Source organism: Molothrus ater, chromosome 17, assembly GCF_012460135.2.
Source record: "Molothrus ater isolate BHLD 08-10-18 breed brown headed cowbird chromosome 17, BPBGC_Mater_1.1, whole genome shotgun sequence".
Classification (NCBI taxonomy): domain Eukaryota; kingdom Metazoa; phylum Chordata; class Aves; order Passeriformes; family Icteridae; genus Molothrus; species Molothrus ater.
Window position 1 is genome coordinate 200,603 of NC_050494.2, and position 24,032 is coordinate 224,634.

At 39.7% G+C, this 24,032-nt stretch overlaps 1 protein-coding gene across 7 annotated transcripts in view; it reads right to left on the reverse strand.

The window, feature by feature from the left end:
- Window positions 1–23,817, reverse strand: part of RBM39 (RNA binding motif protein 39) — a 28,162-nt gene extending 4,345 nt beyond the window's left edge. Inside the window, exons 1-13 of one of the 7 annotated variants that reach the window (XM_036395485.2) lie at window positions 23,556–23,817; window positions 20,350–20,412; window positions 18,438–18,487; window positions 17,038–17,232; window positions 11,620–11,685; window positions 11,458–11,508; window positions 9,948–10,065; window positions 9,154–9,306; window positions 8,471–8,608; window positions 7,916–7,981; window positions 6,699–6,903; window positions 6,411–6,488; window positions 848–880 (exon numbers count right to left, since the gene is read on the reverse strand). In XM_036395485.2, the coding sequence (XP_036251378.1) occupies window positions 848–880; window positions 6,411–6,488; window positions 6,699–6,903; window positions 7,916–7,981; window positions 8,471–8,608; window positions 9,154–9,306; window positions 9,948–10,065; window positions 11,458–11,508; window positions 11,620–11,685; window positions 17,038–17,232; window positions 18,438–18,487; window positions 20,350–20,400 (1,204 nt within the window). In that variant the 5' untranslated portion in view covers window positions 20,401–20,412; window positions 23,556–23,817. Of the gene's footprint in view, window positions 1–847; window positions 4,821–6,410; window positions 6,489–6,698; window positions 6,904–7,915; window positions 7,982–8,470; window positions 8,609–9,153; window positions 9,307–9,947; window positions 10,066–11,457; window positions 11,512–11,619; window positions 11,686–12,586; window positions 12,972–13,696; window positions 16,997–17,037; window positions 17,233–18,437; window positions 18,488–20,349; window positions 20,413–23,555 lie in introns of those variants that run through there. The other 6 variants (XM_036395484.2, XR_008508662.1, XR_008508661.1 and 3 more) reach the window with 6 other exon arrangements.
- Window positions 23,818–24,032: the final 215 nt, after the last annotated feature.

The window sequence follows — 24,032 nt, forward strand, 5'->3', positions numbered from 1 at the left end:
ACACTATGAATCACAGTTGAACCTGAAAAGTGAAAATATAATCGTGTACACAGATTTTGGCAGATTTTCCATTTGAACATTAAAAGGCATGCATCTTCATTTGCATTTAAAATGTCTGCCTGAGTTGTATGTCAGCACCTTTAATGTTTTGCTCCTCACAGAAGCCCAGCAGCAGCTCAGGACAGCACCACCCCAGCTGACTGGACAGCAGAAGACAGACAACCTTGGGGAATTCTTAAAACCTGTTTTAAGCATGGTGAATTATGCTTCAGAAGTGTACCTGCACTTTCATCCCTTGAAAACACAGATTGAAGGAAACATTTGACACCTGAAATTGATCTTTCCCTAGAACAGTGAAATTACTACTTGTCATTTATTGCTGCTTATCATGCCAGTACATTGCATTAAACACTGTCCCACAGGCTGCCCTTCCATAGGCTTCAGGCTTCTGTCAATGGAGCTGCAATAACAGCTGCCTTCCCCATATACTATAGAGATTAAGGGTTGTGCAGTCAGATAATGACAAACTCAGAGACAGTAAACCCAAACTTCTGATTCTCAAATAACCCCTCCTCTAAGGCAGGGAGAACACTTCTACCCAACCACAAATACCAGTCCACGCATTTTCTTGGACTAGTACATGGCTGGGGAATGCTACCAACACCAGAGAAAATGCTACCAAGAATTTTCAGTCAAAAAAAATCACAGGATGATTCCCCACTTTCCCACAGACAACTAAGAGAACACAATTTCTCAGATGTGGGCAAACCCTATACCAGAAGAATTTTCCCTACAGACACCTGAAATAAAATCTACTAATTACAAGTCATAATAAATGCTAGTTTACCTTCATTCTGCTGGGACAGTCTTGTTTGTAAATCTAAAGAAAAATACAGAGAAGTTAATTAGAATGCTTGCTAGCATCACTGTATCATCACCTGCCAGCCAGGTTGTTCAGCTTGTTTTACTGTGGTTAAGAGCTTATTTCAGTATCACTGTTCCTCTCTAGTTGTGAGTAGTTTCACTAATTTCAGCTTCTGTACTAGAATGTTCTGTACTTGACAGATTCTGTGACAACAAAGCATTTTAAAGAGCAACAATACCTTAAAAGGACAGACATGACCGTGTACCTTTAATTCAATGTATCACTCCCAATTTGCTTTTGCTGTGATTGAGGTCTTTAAAAGACATGTTTTACTCCATGAGAAAATAATTACAGCAATTCTGACATGCATTAGAGGTGTGTGTCAACACCGACATCTTTACTACCCGAAAGCAGTTAAGCACACAGCTATCCAAACCTGACATTCTTAAAGCAGTTATCAAATTTCATTTCAAGTAGAATAAGGCAATATTTTGTCTGCTTTGCTTTCATATAGATGGCATAATGATACTAGTAACTTTAATATTTTTCAAATTCAAAACATTTTCCAGCGTTCAGAACATGTGATTTGCCTAGAAAATATGATTTACTTGTTTAACAACATACACTTGTCCCAGTCCAAAGTGATGGGAACAAACAAATGCAGACTTTCTTGCCATTTCCAAGTAACATGACATCTTTGAACTAACAGAAAACTTTAGAATTCAAGAACTGTCAGTATAAGCCCCTTCAATCATGGTTCCATTTAAGAGACACTAGGTGTGAGCCAACAATCGCCTTAATTCACTCATTTAGGGAGTAGCAAAGCGATGAGCACCAAGTAAGCTTCCAAGCTTACCTGGAAATACCTGACGGGACCAGGTATCAACATACTTTTCCTCTTTCTAAAAAAACCTCCTCCACAACACTGAAGAGCCAACAGAAATAAATGTTTTTCTCTAGATTTTCCCCATGTGCCTTTCCAAGCGTTTTGCAAGGAACACGTACCAGGAACCATACTGAAAAGCAAGGGCTGGAAGGAGTAAGCTCTGGAGGTTGAGTTGTAAAAAGAGCTGGTGATATTTGGCATGTTTTCCAACCAGATCTGAACCCACAGAGTCCTCACCTCCATAGAATGCGAAATATCACAACAGCAAAGGCTGTCTTAGCCTGTATTCTCTGAAGAAACGGCATGGTCTTGGCCAAATCTGTAACTAATTACCTAGTTAATTAATATTCAGACTCTTGTGAAAACAAAGGCCTTTTAAAGAAAATAGCAAATATCCGAACTCTCAATTTAGAGGAGGACAGACACTTTTCCTGCTGCAATTCCAATCCATCATGTCCAGCAGAACTCGTCTATGTGGGTCAGCCCGGGGCTCTACAGCCAAATGCTCCAGAATCCCTGCACCTAATATGGTAAACCTGCACATATCATCAATGCAAATTCTGTCCAGGGCCAAGTAAGATCTGTTCTAAACATAGCAAAGTCAGCCACCACTATCTTGTGCAACAGTTTCACAAGTTAATTATTAACCACGTTTGAAACATAACCTGCTGCTCACCAGATCTTTTATCAACGAACTGGATTCTTTTGTTGCTCATGACTGAAGAACAGTCCTGTCCTCTCACTTCCAAAATCACTCAGAATTAAGAAATTAACTGTCACTCTATACAGTCAATTCATGTTTCCCTACACATAGTTTTAAATAGTATGCAGAAACTAAAATTAATACATCTGACCAATTCAGATCAAAGTTACTTTTTCAGTATATTCTTATGTAACACCTGTAAGAGCAGCAAGTTTAGCACAATGGGAGAACATGTTTAGTGTACACAGAAAGCACAAATACAGACAAATCTATCAAAGTATTTTGTGTCTCAAAATAAAAAGTTTATTTTGAAATCCAGATGGCTTTAAATAGGCCAAAGTCTGCCAAACATTGCCTAGCATCTTGAGTAATTTCTTAGAACAGAGACCAAATAGAGGTCCAGGATGATAATAGCTATCTCTTCCTCTTTTGCAGCACACCATATCAATTTTTTCCATAAACAGATAGCTCCTTCCACAAGTAAGGAATGCTTTGTCTCACAAAACATTAGAAGAATGTTCTATAGGCTGATTATTTTTAATTTCCTATGTTGAGAAAGAGAACAGGGAGTAGACAGTGACAACTGTTCAGCTTCAAATTCTTTTTCCTGCTGGATGGCCAAATTCTCAGGTGTCCCTTAGAACTAATTCTTTACCTTCCCTACTTTAGTTTTATTGACTCCCTCTTGAACATGGATTATCAGAAGTGTTTGCGGATGTATATATTACACCTCAGATGCTCAGGCCTACTTGCCTCTAGGAACACAGCTAATATTTTAACGATGTATCATACTGCCAGGTCATGTGCTGGCACTTATAAACTGAAGCATTTAGGTATTTTTCTCCTCCCTGGCCATTCTTCCATTGCTAAGCTCCCAGACTATGCGAGTGGAATTTTATTTAACCCTGAAGAGGTGAACAATATACAACACCCCAAGAATTTCTTGTTGACAGCACCTATGCATTTATTCACCTCATTTCTACTGCTGACCATTTTCATTCATGTAAATATTATTCAAGACCAGCCCAACACCTGAACTTTGGCTTTAACAACAGCCTCCAACTTTCCCAGCTTTCACCTGTAAAAAAATCCTTCTCTGAGCCAGCTTCCTGACACACCTTGTACTTCCTGTATTACTCACTTCTCCAGTTTAATAACTTCCAAATGACAGGAGTCTAAAGATCAGCAAGAAGCTGCTCCTCCTCTGCCAAGGAAAGGCAATTTAATCAATGACTATTGGTCTTTAAATACAGTTTCTGACAGTATGCTATACTTTCATAATATTCTCCAGTTTACCCTTCTTTAGTATGACCTCTGAAGGAGCAAAGTCTACTCAGTAACGGGACCAGAATCTGGCCAGACCACATTCTTCTTCCTTCAAGTGGACTTTAAGTATAATTTAGTCACATGTTTCAGCTATATACCATATCATGGACTTAAAATGTTTATCAACAATACCAGAGATGAGAGATGAGACCTCATGTTTCATACATGTATTCCATCCCTCATTTCATGGGACTTTTACTCCTCTGAACTGTTTACATTAGCCTCTTACTTTTAGCTTTCTTTCTACCTTGGGAATAATTTTCCTTTTTTATTTTTGAACTACATATTCCTAGCTTACCTTCCTCAAATTCTAAACTTTATGACCAGTATCCCCACTACAAGTTGAGGCAACTAAATACATAGAAACATCTTGGGAGTAGTTTTTCATTCACCTGAGTCCCACTTCCTTTTTTCTTCGAGTTGGTAAACCTTCATCTATTGCTTTCATGACTTTAACAATGTCTAACTCAATCTGACTGTTGGCAGACAATTATCTTTTTATCTGTTTCCCAAACTAAAAATCTTGTTTTATTATCAGTCATTTTTCCTATTGTTCATAGGCTGTGTGGTCATTCCTTATTTCTTTTGAGGTAGCTGATCACCCAGGTTCAGTGTGGAGCCCACACTAACAAAACTTTTTCTTCTTTCTGTAGAATACAGATCCAACACAGCAATAGCAATGTAAAACATCCTGCCTGTTCAAACACCCAAGTTGCTCAGACCAGATGACTTAATTGCCTTGTTTCTTCAACCATCAGTTAGACCTGTTTGTGCATCCTTCCATTTAAATGTGAGCAACTCATGATCCCTCAAGTCAATGGTCATTTCTATTCTCATCCGTAACATCTTCATTACTTACCAAATTGAGTTTAAAATAGCATCCCCTCTTCATGAGTCAGTGAGTGTTTGATGAAGAAATTTGTCGGATATCACATCCAGGATTATCTGGGCCCCACCATTATTACTAGCAATTCTTCTCCAATCTGTATCGGGGAAGTTAAAGTCTCCCACAATGACATAATTCCTGGTAGTAATTTTCTCTAACAAGAGTAAAGAGATCTTTAATCCATAACCAAATCTCACTTTGGGGATAGCTCATGACTCTACGGCAGCAAAAAGCTTTATCTTTTTCCCAAGTTACTTAAGTTGCACATGTCTGCGTTATTCCTTTTGTACAATGCAAGTGGAAAGAACAATGCTACCCCTACCACCTTTATTTCCACAGTTGCTAACATGCATCTTCTTCTAACACCTGTATTCAGCCTCATTTATTTCTCCGCAGAGAATCATGTTGTTTTCTCATTCTGATTGCATACTACTGAACTATTCAGCTGTGTCAGACATTTTTGGCCATGTTCTTGATTTAGTGAGCTTGGATTTCTTTTGACCTTGTTTGTTTCAAATGCGGGGGAGGAAAAGGACTGGTGTTTTTTTAAAACACTATTCTCATTTCTAATTGCTGACATGTTTCTACATGAGACTGCCACACCACTTTATACCCTGTGTAAATTATGATCTAACTTCAGTGGTGGTTAGCTTTCCTTCTCTTTCTGGACTAGACACACTTTTTCCTCACTACTGTATGTTTTTCATCCTTCTCAAACAGGCAACTGACATTTTTCTGTCACTGGCCAGTTCCTTTTCCTTCCAAGGGCACGTCTCTAAAACAACTCTATTATATTCTTTTAGCAACTGTCTACATCTTCATATGTATGCTCTTCTTCAGACTGCACCTGACCCTCAGTAACATGATTCAGACCTATCTTATTAAGCCTGAATCATTTCCATCACAAGCTCTGCTGGAAGGCAAACAAGAACGCTACCTTTTCTTTGCTGCTTTCCTGACACGTCCCACACATTCCAGCATCTGGTTATTTGTGACATTCAGGTCCTTTCTACTGTTATGACAGTTTCATATCCCTTGTTCATAGTATTAATCAAAAGTAGCAAAAAAAAAAAAAAAATTCAGGGAGGTTACTCCCTGCTCTAGTTCTGAAGACCCCATGAATAGTTTGTTTTTCAGACCAGCTATGAACTAAGCAGCAGCAATCACATCCCTCAGCCTCAATCACATTCCAGCACACCCACCTGCAGAACACACATACAACTATAGCCAAACCCAAGCAAAAGACACATTCCCTGACATAAAATGTCTTTCCTCAAGAGGACATAATACGCTGTAAAAACGCTGCTGCCATCTTTATGATGTGTCCCCCATAAAGTCCTAATAACCTTCCTGCCCTTTGTACAGCTCTGATTTTTCTACAGGGGTCAATCCCCTTCCAATTCTGAGCCTGCCATTTTCAACAGTCAACATGTATACTGCAGTAGAACATACAAATCCCCACTAGCACAGAGAATAGTGAAGAGAGGAAGGTTTGGGGTGAAAACCAGCAAATTTGGAAAAATATGCGAAGTGAATCACACCCATCCAAATTGTGATATACCGTCATTAGTTACTTGCTTATGATTTAGCAGTGTTTTACAGTTTGTAAAACATGCTGCAATACCTCATTTTAAAAGACCAAAATGCATTTTCATTTTAAAAGACAAAAAAACATAGTTAAGTACCTCCTGTCTCAAATCTATAAAGTAAGTTAAAAAAATATATATAGGTCATCATTTCTTACCTGTCACAGCTCCAAAGGCCAAAGATCCGCTCATCTGCAGAGCCTGCTGTGCAGCTGGAGGAATCTGCAAACCAGTACCTGGAACAGAACACAGAGAGACCTTGAAGCAAGCCCTTTCATTCATTTAGAGATGCAGTAACAGAAGCATCATAAATATTCCTCTTGTCAAAAGATTAAAAATACCATGCATTTAAACATTTCATTCATTTATCCAAACAGTTCTGTGGAGTGTTTTAATTCAAATTCTGCAAACTTCTTCACACACTTGTTATCCAACATTGCACACACCTTCTGCAAGTCTTGCCATCAACTGAAGCCGACCAGTTGTGCCCAAATCAATTCCAGTTCGTTCCAACTCATCGCTGTCCAAAAATGAGCTAGCACTGGAAGCATCAGTACGCTCAGTTACATGTCCAACTTTCATTGGTCTCCCAGCCAGCTCAAATCCATTGAGTTGTTCCAGGGCCTTTTTGGCACACTCAGAGTCTGAGAACTGTGGTTTGGAAAAACACAAATTCAGTAATGCTTGCCTACAGGATTCAGCAACGCTTCTACTATATGTAATATCCACAATTACGCAAACAGGAGAAACTCTTTAAGATAATAGCAACAAGCTAATGTACATGTGCTCAGAATTTTTCATTTAAACCAAACACACGCATATTTTGGTATTTACTTTCTCATGGTTAGGTACTATATATTTAAATATATTGTTGAAGTTATAGCATCTAGATACTGCAATCAACAGAAGTCATGACTGTGGCTGTCTTTCAAGAGTGACACTCAATTCCTCTGCAACCTTACAACTGCCATGGTATTTACAGTTTATTCCTAACAGATATTCTGCTTTATGCTGCAAAACATCAAAATAAACACACAAGCATTTTATCAGTGTTAAAAACGTCAAGTATGAACTATATAGTAAGTTTGGTTTCATTTGTGTCCATGTGCCAGAGGTCCCAGCCGAGACTTTTTTCCTCATGACAAATTGCCAGGTCAGTTAAGAAACTCAAGTTCACAAAACTGTGTACCTGAGGGTAAAGTGGAAAGATGTTTTTAACTGAGAGTTTCAGCCCCTATTATTTCCCCTACAAAGCTCAAGTTAAATTATTTTCACCTATAAAAACACCAGTCTTTACTAGTGTCTTTGCCTGCAGAAGATAGCATTTGCTTTTGCAGGCACTGACTACAGAGGAAACTATTCCCATCTCATATTCACTGCTCATTCTCAATACCCAGACAACCATCAGAAACAAAGAAAAAAAGCCAGTGCTGCATCCTGCAATATGACACTTCTGAAATGAGATATATAGTTATCAAGTAGCAATTTAGTACCTCCCATGCATATGTAACAAATTTAGATTGTGCTTAGTTTATTATCTTTAGATTGCTACTATATAACCACATAGATATACACAGGAAGGTTCACATATAGAGATATATACTCCTACATGGGAAGGTTACACTCAGAAGTCATCTTAGAAACCTGGCAATTCTAGTCATACCGTAATGAATCCATATCCTTTTGAGCGTCCAGTTTCACTGTCCATCATGAGCTGAATACTTTCAATCTGAAGATAAGAATAAAGCTATTTATTAACAGACATTTTGGAACAAAGTCCAAGATACCAGAACACAACATGAAAACAGCCCTGTCAAATACACGTACATGAATGTGAAACTATTACTTTTTTAAAATTAGTTTCTCATTCCTTCCTCATTCCAAAATTAGTATACAAAATTAGTATAGCTAAATAGGTACTTGGATAGTAAGAGAAGCAGGTAAACATAAGGGTTTTGAGCTCATCTATGGGTAGAGGCTTGATGCAGAATTCTAGCAGCATAAGCACGCAGACATGATCAGATCGTAAGTGAAATGCACTCATCATGGCACTTCACATGCTGAAAAACTCTGTTTTACAAACTAAGAAAAGCAGTATGCCTGACAAGTGCTTTGTGAGTATGAAGCTGAATTATTTCCAGAAGCTACTAGGGCTCTACAACTAAGCTAGGTTTTTCAAATAAACTACTGTAACACAACATGCCAAATTAAAGTTTACCCTGCCAAATGGCTCGAAGATTCCTCGAAGCATATCTTCAGTTATATTGAAGTGTAATGATCCCACATAGAGCCTCATAGGACCAGCACTGCCCTTCTGCAGATTATTTGCCATTGCTGCTGCTCTGTTTTTCTCTGCCTAAGGAGAAAATAAAAAATCACCTTTGATAAGAAATCAATAAAAAACCCCTAACATAAGAAGTAAATACCTATCAGACCTAAACTAGAAGATTCACCAAACATACAGAAGCTGTTGCATGATCTGCAGTCTATCAGACCTGAACTGAAGAGCTACAAAACCCAAGACCATGACCAAGTACAGAGACAAGAGACTCCAAAAGCCTTCAAATTGAACAACTTCGTGCAAAATTCTGACTTCTACCTAGGAAATTATCTAGAAGGCATACACAATATAGCCTTCACTTCTGTAACATTATTAACAATTTCTTTACTGTTATTTGCTTAAGATCTGCATTTCCCTAATACCTTTACACAACTTTCTATCACTTTAATTTGCCTGTTATCTACTGGCAACAAACATTCATTATCACTAGCTTAAATAATCATCCTTGTTACGGTTTTCCAAACAGTCAGCAGTAGCCAAATTCTCAAACATTAAGTTTCTCATCAAAATACAAGAAGCATAACTCTGCATGAACAAAAATGAGGTTTACAATTCCTTACCTGTGAAGCCTGTACTATGATAGGTACACCCAGGACTCTCTGTCCAGTCAGTCCTATTGCCAGGGGCACTGAACTAACATCAACAAATTCAACATAAGCGATCCCCTTTGAACGTCTGGAATTTCTATCTGAAATCATTCGCACATCACGAACCTGAAAGGCAACAACAGAGATGGAAATACTTTTAGAGAAAGATGAAAAAACCTAATGCAGCCTATTTCTCAGACACATATTAATACTGAGAATTATTTGCCAAGCCAACAGCTTTAATTCTACAGCAGCATACACCTTTTGTAACAAATGTATCCCAGAGGCAAGCTAGCACTAAAGCTGTTTTTTTTTGTATGTGACAGAAGGCAATTGCAGCACTCTAATGCTTTACGCCAGAACCTTACAGCTGATAGAACAAATGAAGTGTTTCCAACTTAGAAGTTACATGAATTTTCAAATGACACTATAACTGACAGACCTCCTGCCTCAAATTTAAAAAGTAATTTTAAAAAATATTATTAAATTTTTTTTAAAAAATAAGAAAATATGAAAAATGAAGTTGAGTCAGAATTGCATCAACATGTTTTGCCTCACATCACATGAACAAGCAACTGCTGAGAAGCTACATTTTCGTGTTCAAAGCTTTTAATAATTTGTTCATCATTAATCCCTCTTTGCACAGGCACAAGAAGCTCCAGAAAGCCACATGCTCACAATTCGGAAAAAATACTGAACCTGTACTAAGTTGTACTAGGACAGCTTGTGGCAAAATTCAAAATTATTTTAACTTCCCTATCAATTACCTTCCCTACTGTAGAGAAAAATTCTTCCAGGTCTCTTGGTCGAATTCTTGCAGCCAACTGCATGCAGAACACTGTTCGAGCATCCCTCTCTTCAGGGGTAAGATTATCAATAGGTTCTCTGGAAAGAGTAAAGTTCAGCTAAAAAATCAACTGAATTAAGATAATTCATCTTTGGACCACACGTGATACACTAAACAATCAGTACTTCACAGTCTGTTAGGAAAAAAACATGCCTGCTGTGTTAAAAAAAAGGCAGAGTAAAGAACTGAAGGGAATACCAAAAATTAACATGGTAAGTTGTAACATAACTGAATATCCTATTTCACCTGTGAGCAGCAAATATAACTGGAAAATTCTATTTTATCTGCAAAAGCATAAACTGAGGTACCATTTTGCTACTGTCCAGAACTGGTACCAGATACCACTAAGGAGCTTATATGTCCTTTTCATCAAAAAGATGGAAGGACAAGAATACAAAAGCAAACAGGGCAAACTAGCACAGACCAGCTATCCAAATTCTCAGAGAAGTAGTGTGGGCTAGGCTTTACCAACTCACATCTTGAATTTACCCAGTCACTTTGGAGTCACTACAGCCACCGCATAAAACAAGACTGACATCCATGTAAATAGAACTTGCAGTCCTCATTCCATAGTTTCAGCTTGTTAACCCATAAAGTATGAACAGTATTGAATTAGTGGAATGAATAGTAGAATTACTTTGATCCTTGACACATTAAGAACTACAATAATTTTATTTATTAGCTGAAATTAGATGCACCACTGTTAACATATTGAAGCTTCAAATCTAAACAAATCTGACTTGTACTCAACTACAAAGTACATAAGAAGTAGCATGGTGTATCCTGGATTGAGCGTCCATCCACGTAGTATGTATTTTTTTCAAATTAACCACATAGATATTAAACACTTAGAAAACACAATAAAAATTTAAACATCATTATCTTAGTAAGAGTTTGCCAGTCATTGAAAAACAAAATGAAATTGGTGAAATTTGACTGCATTAACGTAAGAGAATAATCTCATTAGCAGCTATCTAAATCCTATTCCCTTAAATGAGAAGACTAAGAATGGATAAGCAGCTCCTGGACTGCAGAGGCATATAGCCTCTCAACAAATAACACTAATAAATACTGGACAGCAAAAAGAAGCATTTGTACTTTCCCATTTCATACTCTAGATTATTAAGTAGGATTCAGCAGAAAAGCTAATTTAAATCATAATTAATGGGGAGAAGATTGAAAATACAGAAACACAAAAACAAACTAATCGAGACTTGTTTTGCAAACTGACATTATTTACAACCTTTTTATGACATGGGGAGAAAGCAACATACTACCAATGCTCTTTTTTCACTAGCTTTCTGAATGAATTCCAGCATTACTTATGAGTGTAAGCTGGAGAGCAAGTAGTCATACATTATTTCACCATCACTTTTCCAAGTCCAACTAGACAAAAACAAACAAACCCAAACATAGGTAAAAAGTCATACCTAACAGGGCTTTTGTCTTTTCTGAAAGGACTTTTGCTTCTAGAGCGACGTCTGCTAAAAAGAAAGATGAACAAGATTAGAAGAAAGCTTTCCAATATACCACTCCTGGTTCTAAACAAAACCTATTAATGATGCAATGAAAAACAAAGAAAAGTCAAAAACCTTAATTTGATGCTGTGAGGCAGACCAATCTTCCCTCTGATGGCACTGTTGAATTTTGGACCAGAACTATGGCAGAAGAAAAGACAAAACACCTGAGTATTTGTATTCAAAATTTCCTGTCTGTACTCACATTACACTCCAAATGCTCACCCACCCTTGCCTCTGAACTTGTCAGCATTTCCATTAGCAGCACTCACAGCATGCATCAGATAATCAGTTGGTTACCAATACATGCAGCACTTCAGACCATAAGGCACAGAATATGATCCCCTCCCACTTTCACCTACACCACAAAATCCCAGAATATGCAGGACTCTTCATGAGACAGTCAGTCAGGGCACATTTGTATATGCAAACTATTCTGAGCTACAGTTACTGTTATAACCGTTTTCACCTGTCTTTTTGTCCACATACAAGTTCTACATACTGATGACTGCAAAGCGTAACATTCATGGCCTGGAACTCAGCTTCAGAGCTGTATGCCAAGTGGTACTGGCAGGATTACTTGCTCAAGTGTAACATTTTAAAATCAAAAAGTGCCAAGAAATTTAAGGTGCAAGAGCAAACCAAAGTGGCTCCATGCAGACACCTGCAAGGGACACGTTCACTAATGGTGTCTTGGCTCTAACCACTGAAGTGCTGCAAATATATAAATGAAGCTTCCTTAAAATTCCTAATGGCCATCAAACCACAGAAGCAGTGAACCCAGCAGTCAGCTGTATACAGACATGTAACCACAAAAGGAATCCAATCTCTTGACTGAATCTAATTTAATTCCCCAGGCATCACAGAGTCTCTTAGAACAAACTGTAATCTGCCCTTTGCTTCCATATTAAGGACAGTCCTCTTGCTAGTTAATGGGGCACCCAGGAAGAGACTGTGACATGAGCAGTAAGATTCATCCTATTGTGCTCTCCCTGAGTTTCATCTCCTGGTAGAGAGTTGTTCAAAAGGCAAAGAACAACACCTGTTAACATTCTTCCTGTATCTCCACCAAGCGCAGAGGCACTCTGCACAGACTGAACACTGTGCACTGGGCTTTGGCTTTCCATCTGTACACAATTGATTCTTTCTGCTGTTGCTACAAATTGATGTAAAACACCCTGAAAGACACGGCGGGCTGAAGACATTAAGTAGTCTTTCACTAAATCCATTTGGCCACGCAATTTGTCTGAAAAACGTCTTCTTGCTCCTCAGTGGAGCAGTAATGCTTATAGTTAAACTCAGCATCCACCACAAGGAGGAGGATGCCCATTTTTTTAAGCATGTCATGACACAGGTGGAAGTAGTGGGCCAAGATCCAAAACCGTGCTGGCCAGGTTAAAGCAAGGGAAATATGGCCCTGTACAACACTGGAAAAAAAATAAAGAAAAAAGACCATTTAGAAACTACTTATGAAGAGAAGATAACTACTTACTGAGAGAAAATAAGACATAAAACACAGACACATGTTGAGGTGAGATCACAATTGATCAAAACCAGACTTTTTTTTTTTGCCTAGGAGAAATTACTCCCTTTCTTGCTCAAGTCCAGACAAATTATTGCCGGGAGTGTCCATTCAGGTTCTTCAGTATCTATGGAACAACCGCCAAAAACTGCATCTGGAAATACTGGTACTAATTTCAGACACTACCTTCTTATCAGACATGGGACTAGCCTGCATTTTCACATCAAATGTAAAACATGGTGCTCTCTATTTTAATTCAAATGCAGACAGACAAACCAATTACAGTGACTCCAGAACACTAACATGCAGACCCAACTAAACAACAATAAATAGTTAAGACCATGAGTTTTCAAGGAAAAGGTGAAAGAAATAGTTTAAGTATTCATCTAAATCTAATGAATAACAAAACCAAAACACAAACAATTGAAAAGTAACAGTTTTCAAATGCATGCACAAAGTGGGGGTGGGGATGGAGGGAGGAGGAAAAAGGGGCAGCAAAAACCCACAATCCACCACAACTCCAAAAATCTCCATTTTCTTTCTTGACTAGTACTGTAGTACTAGTACCCCAGACCACTGGAACAGACCAAGCACCTTTTTTGCCTAGGGCAAGGTGAGAGCCCAAATTACCTTCTCAAAATCAACAGTATAGCCTTTTCAACAGTATTCTCCCTGTGTTTTTCTAAGGAGACTTGCTTGTAAAGCTGTAGATCTCAAGTAAAGTTTCTGCATTGCTTCTACTGTCTCTACAATTGTTGCCCAGTTCCTGCTAACCTGTACGGAAACACCATGTCACAAGCCATTAATCTTTATGTCTAGGAGTCACCTTCTTTGTAAGCCAAAGTCCCATGTGCAGCCAAAGCACACACTTCCACAAAACCTAAGAGATGCCACAGGGCCCAATAATGGCCAGGTCAGAAGACAGCCAGCAAATTATCAGCTTTTACCTACTCATTCATATTCAAGATTCCAACAAAAAAATGTCGGACAAGGCAAACTCTGGCTAACAAAGTCCAGGAGAATCACAAGGAACTTTCAGTCATCACTGTAATAAACCTGTTTTCCTAACAGCTTTGTCTAAATGTGTAATTTCAAAATAGAAACAGTTTGGTCTAAGTGACTGCTACTTTATGTTAGCAGCAGCAGATGTCTAAGCAAGAATACTCAGTCAAGTTCTTTCTCCTAAGAGACCTTAAGATACAGCTATGTAACACTTAAGGGACAACATACGTGAAAATAACATGAGAAAAAAAACCCTGTGAACACTAAGCAATGCAAGACAGTCACTTAATTTTAACCTAATTTAAAATTAAAGCATTTAACCACATTTCAAGCCTAAAGTGAGAAACTCAAAGTTTTCAGGTTCCCTGTAGCACTCTCCTCTCCTTCTCCTTCAGAATTGTCTATACTAAACTTTTTTCCTCACTACTTCTGAGATGCCTCCTAACTGTTCCCAGCAGTAAAACCATCTTGGTTTACAAAATCAGCTTGAAAATGAGCCTTTATAAAGCTCATGAGGAAGATCACAAGGAAGAGTAAAAAATAAGATAAATTAGAAGCCATTAAGCAATTTGGTCTAGATACTGCAGTTAGCCACAACCCTGTCAGCAATAACTCCAACCCAAAACTACCAGAACAGCCCCATAAGGAGAGATTCCAGAAACAAATACTCCAGCCAGAAAGAGTACTCTGGCGGTCACTTTTGAAACACTGAACTTATGCCACTGATACAGAGACAACTTCTTCAAATCAAAGCTCAGTATTGGTAGATCCAAAGGTGGCTGGTGATGCAGGAGGCTTAATCACCAAAGTTTTCATCTCTCTGAAATTCAGCATCTGTTACACAGATTTAAAGGTGAGTCCCTGCATTTTAAGAGCCCTGAACAGGAACTCTTCACAATCCCTTCTCTTTCACACATTTAGAGCCAAAACTAGAACTCTGGAATCACATTAGCATGTTTATCATTTTAACAGGACTGTTCATCCTCTACAACTGAATGACAGCAACTGCTTGCTGACTGCTATCAGTCAACACCAAACCTTCTGGGACACATGTGCTTGCCCTCCACCAGTTTTCCACAAAACCATCTAAACACACTAGAATTCTACTTGGTTAAGTGAAAGCAATGATTTGGCAACTGAAGCAGTGAACAAGCTATCAAATGAATAGTACAACTATGTACCTTCAGAGCATACTACATTATCCCTGCTTCTAGTTCCCTGTATCTCAACACCAGAGCAATTGCCCAGAACAGCTACGAGAGAGTGTCAGGATAGCAAAAAAAGACCCTTTGCAACTACTTACCTTTCTGGCATATCTCAGAGCATTAAAACAGGCATGGGTTATTGTAGAAACATCAATACTTTCGACCTCTACTTGCAGAAATTATTTTGGAAGACCAGAACACTGGAACTCCCAAATTTCTCCAGGTAAAAAACCTTCTCACCCAGTGACAACAAGAAAAACAAAGAATAAAACCCTACAACACAGCTGGAAGACTGCAGCAATTCCCAAGAGCTCCCAAGCTCTACAAGATGAAACAAAGGACATCCTCTCCACACAACACTGCACTGGAGGGAAGGATGCCAGCAGGCTCCATATACAGAAGGCTGAAGTTTTTGATCAAGGTCCTCTGTACCTTGAGCCACAACAGTGGCACTGGCATAACCCAACCAGCCACTGTCATCTTACACGTGCAATAGAGTTGTAGGAAAACTACTCTGCACTGCTGAAATCTTTACAGCTGAAGTCCAGAGCAGTGTACAGAGGCTCTGATACTCAAGACAAAGGAAAAGCAGGGCTGATACATTATGATCCCCACATACACAGGACTGATGATGCACAGGATGCCATTGCACCTTAGAGGACCCAGGAACTGCAGCAGGTTTTCATGACAAAAATGCCAACGTCCAGATGACTTAGCACAGAGTGAGACCTCAGGAAGTTTTTGTTTGTAGTCCAAGAGTACAAAAAGCCCGAAGAAAAACATTCATGTTCATAAAACTGCACAAGCCTACAATTTATCAGAAATTAAACACTGTCTGCTCAAACATCTTGAAGAGATTTCTCTATCGTGGATGGCATTATATGTCATGATTAAAAAAATACATCCTTTTCAAATGCCTTCTTTTAACATGATCTTTCATTCCAAGATTTGACAATAATTGAGATGAGACCTGGACAACAACAGAGACAAACAGCAGCCTCAGGTAATCAATGACAGTCAAGCATACAGCCCAGTTCTCACTGAGTTTCTGCAGAAAGAGGCAATGGGAAGCACAGGGGAGAGCCACAGTACAAACCATCAGAAACAATACTGATGAAAAAACATCTTTTGAGAATTGATTTACAAATGCCTGGAACCATCTACTGCTGAAGTTCTATCAAGCTAAATATCTGAGAGGAATTGTCAGCCTCTAAACAAGTCTGAGAAAAAAGCAGGGCAAATTTGCAACACATGGGCATTACTAAGACAAGATGCTCCCAGTTTGGATGCATAAACATGGAATATGTTTGTGTGAATATCCATTTATGCAGTTAATGTTCAAGAACAGCAAGACAGTAAAAATCTTCAGTAATATAAAAAAAAAGGGTACGAGCCTGGAACCAAATTAACAGACTACTATTAATTTTTTGGCAGTTAAGCCATCAAGTTCATATACTTTAAATAGTTAGGACATGGAGAGAATTTGGTTGTTATATTGATTTTGTGAAAAACTTAGTTTTCCACTCAGCTGTACACATTCTTTCATTTGCTTTCCCATCTCTGTCTTGGCTAAGAATGAAAACTAGAAGAGGAATATTACTATCCTCATTTTCACTCTGTATTTACTGACATTCTTCAAACTTCACCTCTCACTTTCTTTTCAATTATAATTACTGACCAATTTAGAAAGCAGAGAGTGAAATTTCAACCTTCCACATTGTAACAATGAAGCAGCACACATGCAACTCTGTACAAATAACCTACTAGGGACTTCTATAGCGGCCTCTGAATCTGCGATCTCTGCTCCTAGACCGGCTGCGTCTGCGTTCTTTGCTTCTGCTCCTTTTCCTTTCCCGGCTTCTGCTCTTTTTCCGTTCCCGATCTCGGCTCCGTTTGCGTTCCTTACTTCTGCTCCTCTTTCTGTCATGGCTTCGACTTCGACTCTTGCTCTTTTTTCTCCTGACAAAGAAAAGTGCAACTTCAGATACACACACAGTTCAGCGTTATTTACCCCGCATTCCCTCTGATGTTACAGACACTGATGGGAAAAGTTTGTACCTGATGGTATTTGTACTTTATATTCTAAATGAGTGGCTAAGCATGTCAGCAATCTCCTTTCACGAGCCACATGAAGTCTGCAACAGCACATTTTTCTTTTAAATTTTTTAATTGCTAGAGAATGCTTTCAGAGGAGTAAAAGGACTAAAAACCCATTTCCTATGTTAGACCTAGTACACAGCAGTTGCAGTACTTCATCTTGTGTTCAAACATACTTCATGATTTTAATAACAAATTATATAGCAAAGTAAAACAAAATGCAACAAAAACGGAAAGAAAGAGGCAATCTGGGGTTGTTTCCTCTTAATACTCCCTGCCAATTGTCTTTTACATGCTGCTTAAGAGTTTTGCTTCCTACTTGCTACTCCCACTCATATTATTTAGAACACAGGTAAAAGCATGTAATCTGTATGATTTCAAAAGGTAACAGCAGCATACATGCTGACTTTAGTGCATTTCTGTAATACACAGCTAACTTTTTACTGTTTTGTCAACTATCAACTTTGCAATTATTCTCTTTACATCAATAGCCTCTTCACCAATGATGCTTATAAGGTAAGGAATTTATTTTACAGACTACACACCTTTTGGGTATCACATCCAGGTGTTCACACCCTGGAATTACGCTTGCTGAGCAAGGTGGGCTTGTACTCTTGTTTTTTAAAAAACTTGTACTAAAAATGTAGACATCTTGAAAGGGCAGGGACACAGAGAATAGAGCAAGACGATTTAACACCCTAAACCTTTTCAAGAAATCACTGGTGTCTTTAACAGCTTTCCACTGCTCCAAACCACAATTCTACAACAAATAATTTTTAAAATGCAAAATCCACTGCATAGGTAAATTAACAAAAGTAATTTAAATATGCTGAACATACTAAGTCTGTATTTTTATCTGATGCTAGGTGAATGTTTCTGCAATTTTGATTACATCAGTTGCAAAGGGTATTAACTACATTTGTAAACAAAATAAAATTTCCAAATTGCTGCAACTGCAAATTCCAAGCTTTTCCAAATTATTTCCTTAAACACCACTGACACGGATTCACAAGTCCACAAAAACCAGCAGCCTCTACCCAAATGCAGAGAACTGAGAAAATACTTACTTCTTGCTGCGTTCTTCATGGCCATTGGCACTGCTCAATTTGTTCTCATCCTAAGCAGGGTTGATAGAAGAACATCGTGAGGACGAAGTGGAAATATTTCAAGTGGTCAAAGGGTAATGGGAATAGGAATAAGAAAATAAAAAACAAAAATTTTAATACTAAATTACTTGTTTACAGTTTAATGTGGAAAGCTTTAGAAAATTTAGGTAGGCATGTTTAACCACTTTGCTGCTTAAATTTAAGTCATACAATTACAAAATACAAGACTTACATCATTTAAAAGTGTGTATTAAATTGTAGATACTTCCATACATGGTTTAGAGAGCAAGTTATCCTGTAGAATTCAGCACTCAAGTGACTAAATGTTATTTCTATAAAATTTAAGAGGAAGTCTGAGGTGTTTGCGAGCCCCTCTGATTAGTACCAAGGCTATCTCTGCCTAAGCCCCGTGGCTACACTAGCAGTCAGCCACTATCGATTTCCTGTGACCGATGCCATTCCCGAGATCTTCACTCATTTTCGTTGAAGGGTTGTAAGAGCTTGATGTCACCTCTGTCACACATCTCGCCCTGAAGCAAACAGGGATTCACACTGCTTTAGTAACGTCGACTCCCAAGAAAGCCATCAATAATCCACCAGTGCAGCCTAAACATCCCCTATTTCCATACCTGTTTACATGGAAAATATCCATGTTAAGCCAGGACACAAGAATTTTAACACAACAGTTCACAAATTTCTCTTCAAGATGTAAACCTAACTGCTAAATATTACATTAACTAAATATACCACTTAAAACTTACAAATGCTCATCCAAAAATTCATGACATGGTCGTAATAAACACTGCAGAACAGACTGAAAACAGCTGCTATATAACTTATATACTGGCTTTACAGTTTAATCACATTGGTTACATCAAAAGTACAATTCCTAGGCGATTTAAACTTATATACATTTCTTCCAAAATCAGTAGCTAAAGCATGCAGTCTGTTAACACTTCACCACCATCTGGTGGAAAACAAAAAAAGACAGTATTCATTTGCTGCTGGTTTAAGTGAAGGACATCACTAAGCTAATTGATAAAAAATTTTACAGAAAAATTGACATTTCCTAATTAAACAACTAGGACAGAAGAACACAAGAGCTTCTTTTAGAATAATACCACAGACTGTGATACTGTCTTTTACTTGCTAAGAACATTCTATTCAGGGATCCAAGAATTTCTATAAATTCATTCACTCAGCAATCGATTTTCATCTGCCCTGTTGGAAAGATTAACCGCCAGCAGTTAATCTTCTGCATTAAAAGCAAGTCCCACTCTTCTCGCACTGAGCAGATTGTTCAAATATTTACTTGCCATGGGACTGGTGAAAAGGTTATTCTTGGAGCCCCGCTGTTTTCCCAAACCACTGCATTCACCTTGTTGCTATACCAAACTAGGCTTCACAATTTTAGAGGAAAGGTTTTAGGATTTTAGTTTCTGGGGTTTGTTTGGTTTTGGTTTTGTTTAGTTGGTTTTTGGGTGGATTTCTTTTGTTTTGTTTTGCTTGTGTTTGGTGGCTGTTTGTTTTTTAAACCTAGGGGACCACGGTACAGCGATACGTCACTCAATTACTACCTTATGATTGACAGTTCACACTGGAATCAAAGGTGAATTCATGGGAGTAGAGGTGAGATATCGTTAGGCAAGTCTACAAAGAGAGATAGATGGGCATTTATTCATCACGCTGAAGTGAAACTACTGCACAATATAATTACATTAACAGTATATATTAACTTGAAAGTTACATGTAATGTATGTCCAATAAGATAAATCATGAGGGCTCCAGGGATGTTAGTTTACAGTTCAGCAGTAGTTTCATGAATAATGCTAAATTAAGGTAAACAGGACCTCACTGGCATATTTTTTCTCACCTTCTTGTAAGGAGCTTCAAGCATTGCTTCAATATCAATATCATCAGCCATTTTTCAGGACACCTGAAAGAAGAAGCAAATTTCACCTGAGTTGGAAAACACCCTTGTGCTTTATATTCCAAAAGCTTTTGTTTAAGAGGTCATCACTGCATTGGCTCGAATTCACTAAACATTTACAAATTCAGTAGGTATTTCCAACAAAAACTGTAATGAAGTTTTGCCCAATGAGATAGTAACAAATGCATGCAAAATAATTACAGCTGCAAACAACAAAATGTGACTGAACACTATTAGCCAGAGGAAATCCAGAGGCACTCTATTAATTTCTTTCAAAACAAAGAGCACAGCATATTTATGACACAAACACAGCTCTGGTGGCCATCTTGAGAAGTGCTAGAGCTTCAGCAAAGGACAATGAACAATCAGGCAAACCTGTTCACAGCTCCTAGCCTTTTCCACCATCATTTACCAATCTCAGCATGGGGACACCATGGTGCTTTAAGAAATGCAGCTTCCTCCATTACAGGGGTCACAGGAAAACAGTTATGATTCCAGCACTAAGAGCTACTAAAGCATACAAAAAGTCCATCCAGTCTGGAATTTCACATCTCAAAACAAAAACATCCATCACACCAGGTAACACTTGACACCATCGACATTTCGGGTTTAGCTGCTCCTCTTATTTCTAATTTCAACCCCTTAACATAATTTTATGTTCACTATACTCTGAATCACTCTGACGCTTGATTTCCTCTCTCTATGCAGGTATGCTATTAAGCACCTTTCAAGACTCTTGGCATTAAACTTAGATATTCAAATTCCTCAAATCTCTTAGTGGAAGTTTCTCTCTTTTTTTTCCTTTCTTAAGCTCCAGAATGGCCAGTCCTCTAGATCCGAGTCTGACAGCCCAACACTGAAGATTTGTGTGTGCACCATAAAATGGATTTTTAATTATTCAGATTAGTTCTTGCACCTTGTCTACAGGCAGTAGAACTGTGCTGTCCCAAGAATAACAAAAATGCTCCAACACATCAAGATCCTTTACACTGGTCACTTATAATGTCGTAATCGAGAATGCTTTGCCAGAGCTGCAGCACATCTGACCCTGGCCCAGGGATACATTCTAGAATAAAACACCATCCTCAAGCAGGATCACAACACTGGAAGTTCACATTCAGTACTTAATTGAGGCAGACTAACCTCATTTTCAAATTATTACCTGTTGGGCTACAGTGCTATCACTTACAGATATGACTGTCCTTCCTTTAAGTGTAATAGCTCAATTTTACTTTTTACTACTGAATTTATAGTCAGCTTTTCAAGCCATCTACATACATGCACATGATTTAATTCACAGCTGTTCTACCAGTATGTAGTATAAACAGTACATCAGTATGATTAAAGGCATGAAAAAGACAAACCCAGATTTCTACAATACAATTCCCTCTGGTGACAACTCCCACCCAAAATTACATTTCCAGACGCATAATTTAGCCAACATATTGAGCTATACTTGGAGAGGAATTCTTCATCCTGAAGAGGGGTGGCCATAATAGGGACCACCAAATCCTGAATAGCATGGAAAAGTGCAGAGGGAACGACTATTACTGCATTCCCCCCAAATAATAAGTGAATGAACTATCATCCAGTGGATTCAAAACAATGGTCTTTATACACAAAGCATTTAACCATTGAATTCACTGTTGAAGGGCACTGTGGATCCCAACAAAGAAAAAGAAGCACGTGCAAAGTTAAAAAAAAAAAAAAAACAAACCAAACCAAGAAAGTTTAAAGAAAAAGATTTTTATTAAACAAGGGCACACCTCGTGACCCTGAACTACAACTGACAACTAAGTGCACACAGAGAGAACTGTCAATGTGTGACTGCGCTGTTCATTCTTTTTTTGGCATTTACTGCTGGCCACCATCATTGAATCTCCTGAACTGCATGGACCTTTGGCCTCACCCCAGTAATCTGTACCCTTTGTACTCTTTACAAAACACTTCCACTGGGACAATACCATGTTATCAGAATTCCTTCTCTCTACGTGTACCAGTCCTGCTATCAGCCCTTCGATGCATACATGTAATGCATATAATCATGCTTCATAAAAAGTTGGAAGTATTTTTTTAAAAAACGCAAACGAAAGCCCTTAATAATTTCAAATTACTAGAAAACCCTGACAGATTCTCAAGTATCTTTCATTAAACAACAACGCTCCAAATAATTTCCCTAAAAGCCTTTCAGCTTTCTCAAAAAAGCTAACTATGGCTAACTTGTTTGGAAAGGGGAAAAAAGAACCAAAACTACCCAAACAAGCACACGAAAAACACCAACAAAAACACATGCCAAAACATCAAAATTAAAAAAAAAATGAACTACACCTGAAACTGTGGATCTACAGAAAGCATAAAGGGACATGAAATTTATTGTAACGGACCTAGTCACTATTTGGAAAGAAATCACTATCTTTCTGCTAAACTATACCACATAAAAGGAATTTAAAAGGGTCCCGTTCTCAAAATTATTTGTTTTAGAAATCCAACGAATGACAATTCGACCGTTTTTCATGTAGTGTCCGGGAAGAACATCAGGAAACTTTAGGGAGGACTACGACGCCTCAAAAGGGAAGCTAGCCTCTCAGCAGGACCCATACGTCTGCGGGCAGGTCCCCAGCCTGCAATTCCCAATTCCCTCAATTCCCACATACTCCTGACAGGATCGAATTCGGTTTTCCCAGAAACAGTGATGCCCAGCGCTGCCTACCCCGCCGTGGCCGCCTTCCCACCTCGCTTCTTCCAAAGGCCTTCACTCCCCGTCCGCCCGCGGCGTCCGGTGCTCCCCCACCTCCGCCCCGTCTCCCTGCGCGAACGGCCCCACAGCTGCTCACGCCCGGTCCCTCCGCACAGCGCCGTCACGAGAAGAGAGGGGGAGCTGGAGCGGGGGGAGCCGGGGCGGGGCAGCACCACGCCGGGGCAGCCGGGCCTTCCCGCGACGTGGCCACGGGAACAACCAAACCGCACAGGGCCTGGCCACGGGGCGGAGATCGCCGGGCGCACTAGCCCTGGTGAGGTGCAAAGCGGCGCCGCGGGCAGGGCCGAGGCGGCCATAGCAGCGGGAGGGGCGCAGACGCCCAGGCCGCAGCACCCCGTGGACCAGGCCGCCGCTCGCCCAGCGGCGGGGCCCGGGGCCCCCCCGCAGTTACCTGCGCCGCGGGCAGTGCGATCCTTGCTAGGGCCCCGAGATCCGGCAGTAGCGGCTCCGGCGTCACTACTCTGGTGGTGGGGAACGGGCCCGAGGGCTTGAGCACCTTCTCCAGGCGTCTGAGTCTTAAATGGACGGCGGCGCTCAGGCAGCCCCGGGGAGCGGGCGGCGAGGGGCGGAGTGGCCTTGAGTCGATCCCGGTGCCGGTCTGGCCCCGTCTATGGCTCCGCGGCTGCTCCCGAAATGGCGCCCGGCCGCTCGCGGCTCCGCGCAGGGCACGGGGGCGCCCAGCGCACCGCGCAGGGGCCTCTCGCGAGACGCACGGCCAAACAAGCCCTTACATGCCCGGGCTCGCTGCCTCTCGCGAGATATCGCGCCCGGAAGCAGTGGCTCAAATGCTCGCGAGATTTGGGCAGCCATGTGGCTTTGTCACGCGCCTTTGCGCTCTCGCGAGGGCTCGCCCGCCCGCCGGGAGGGG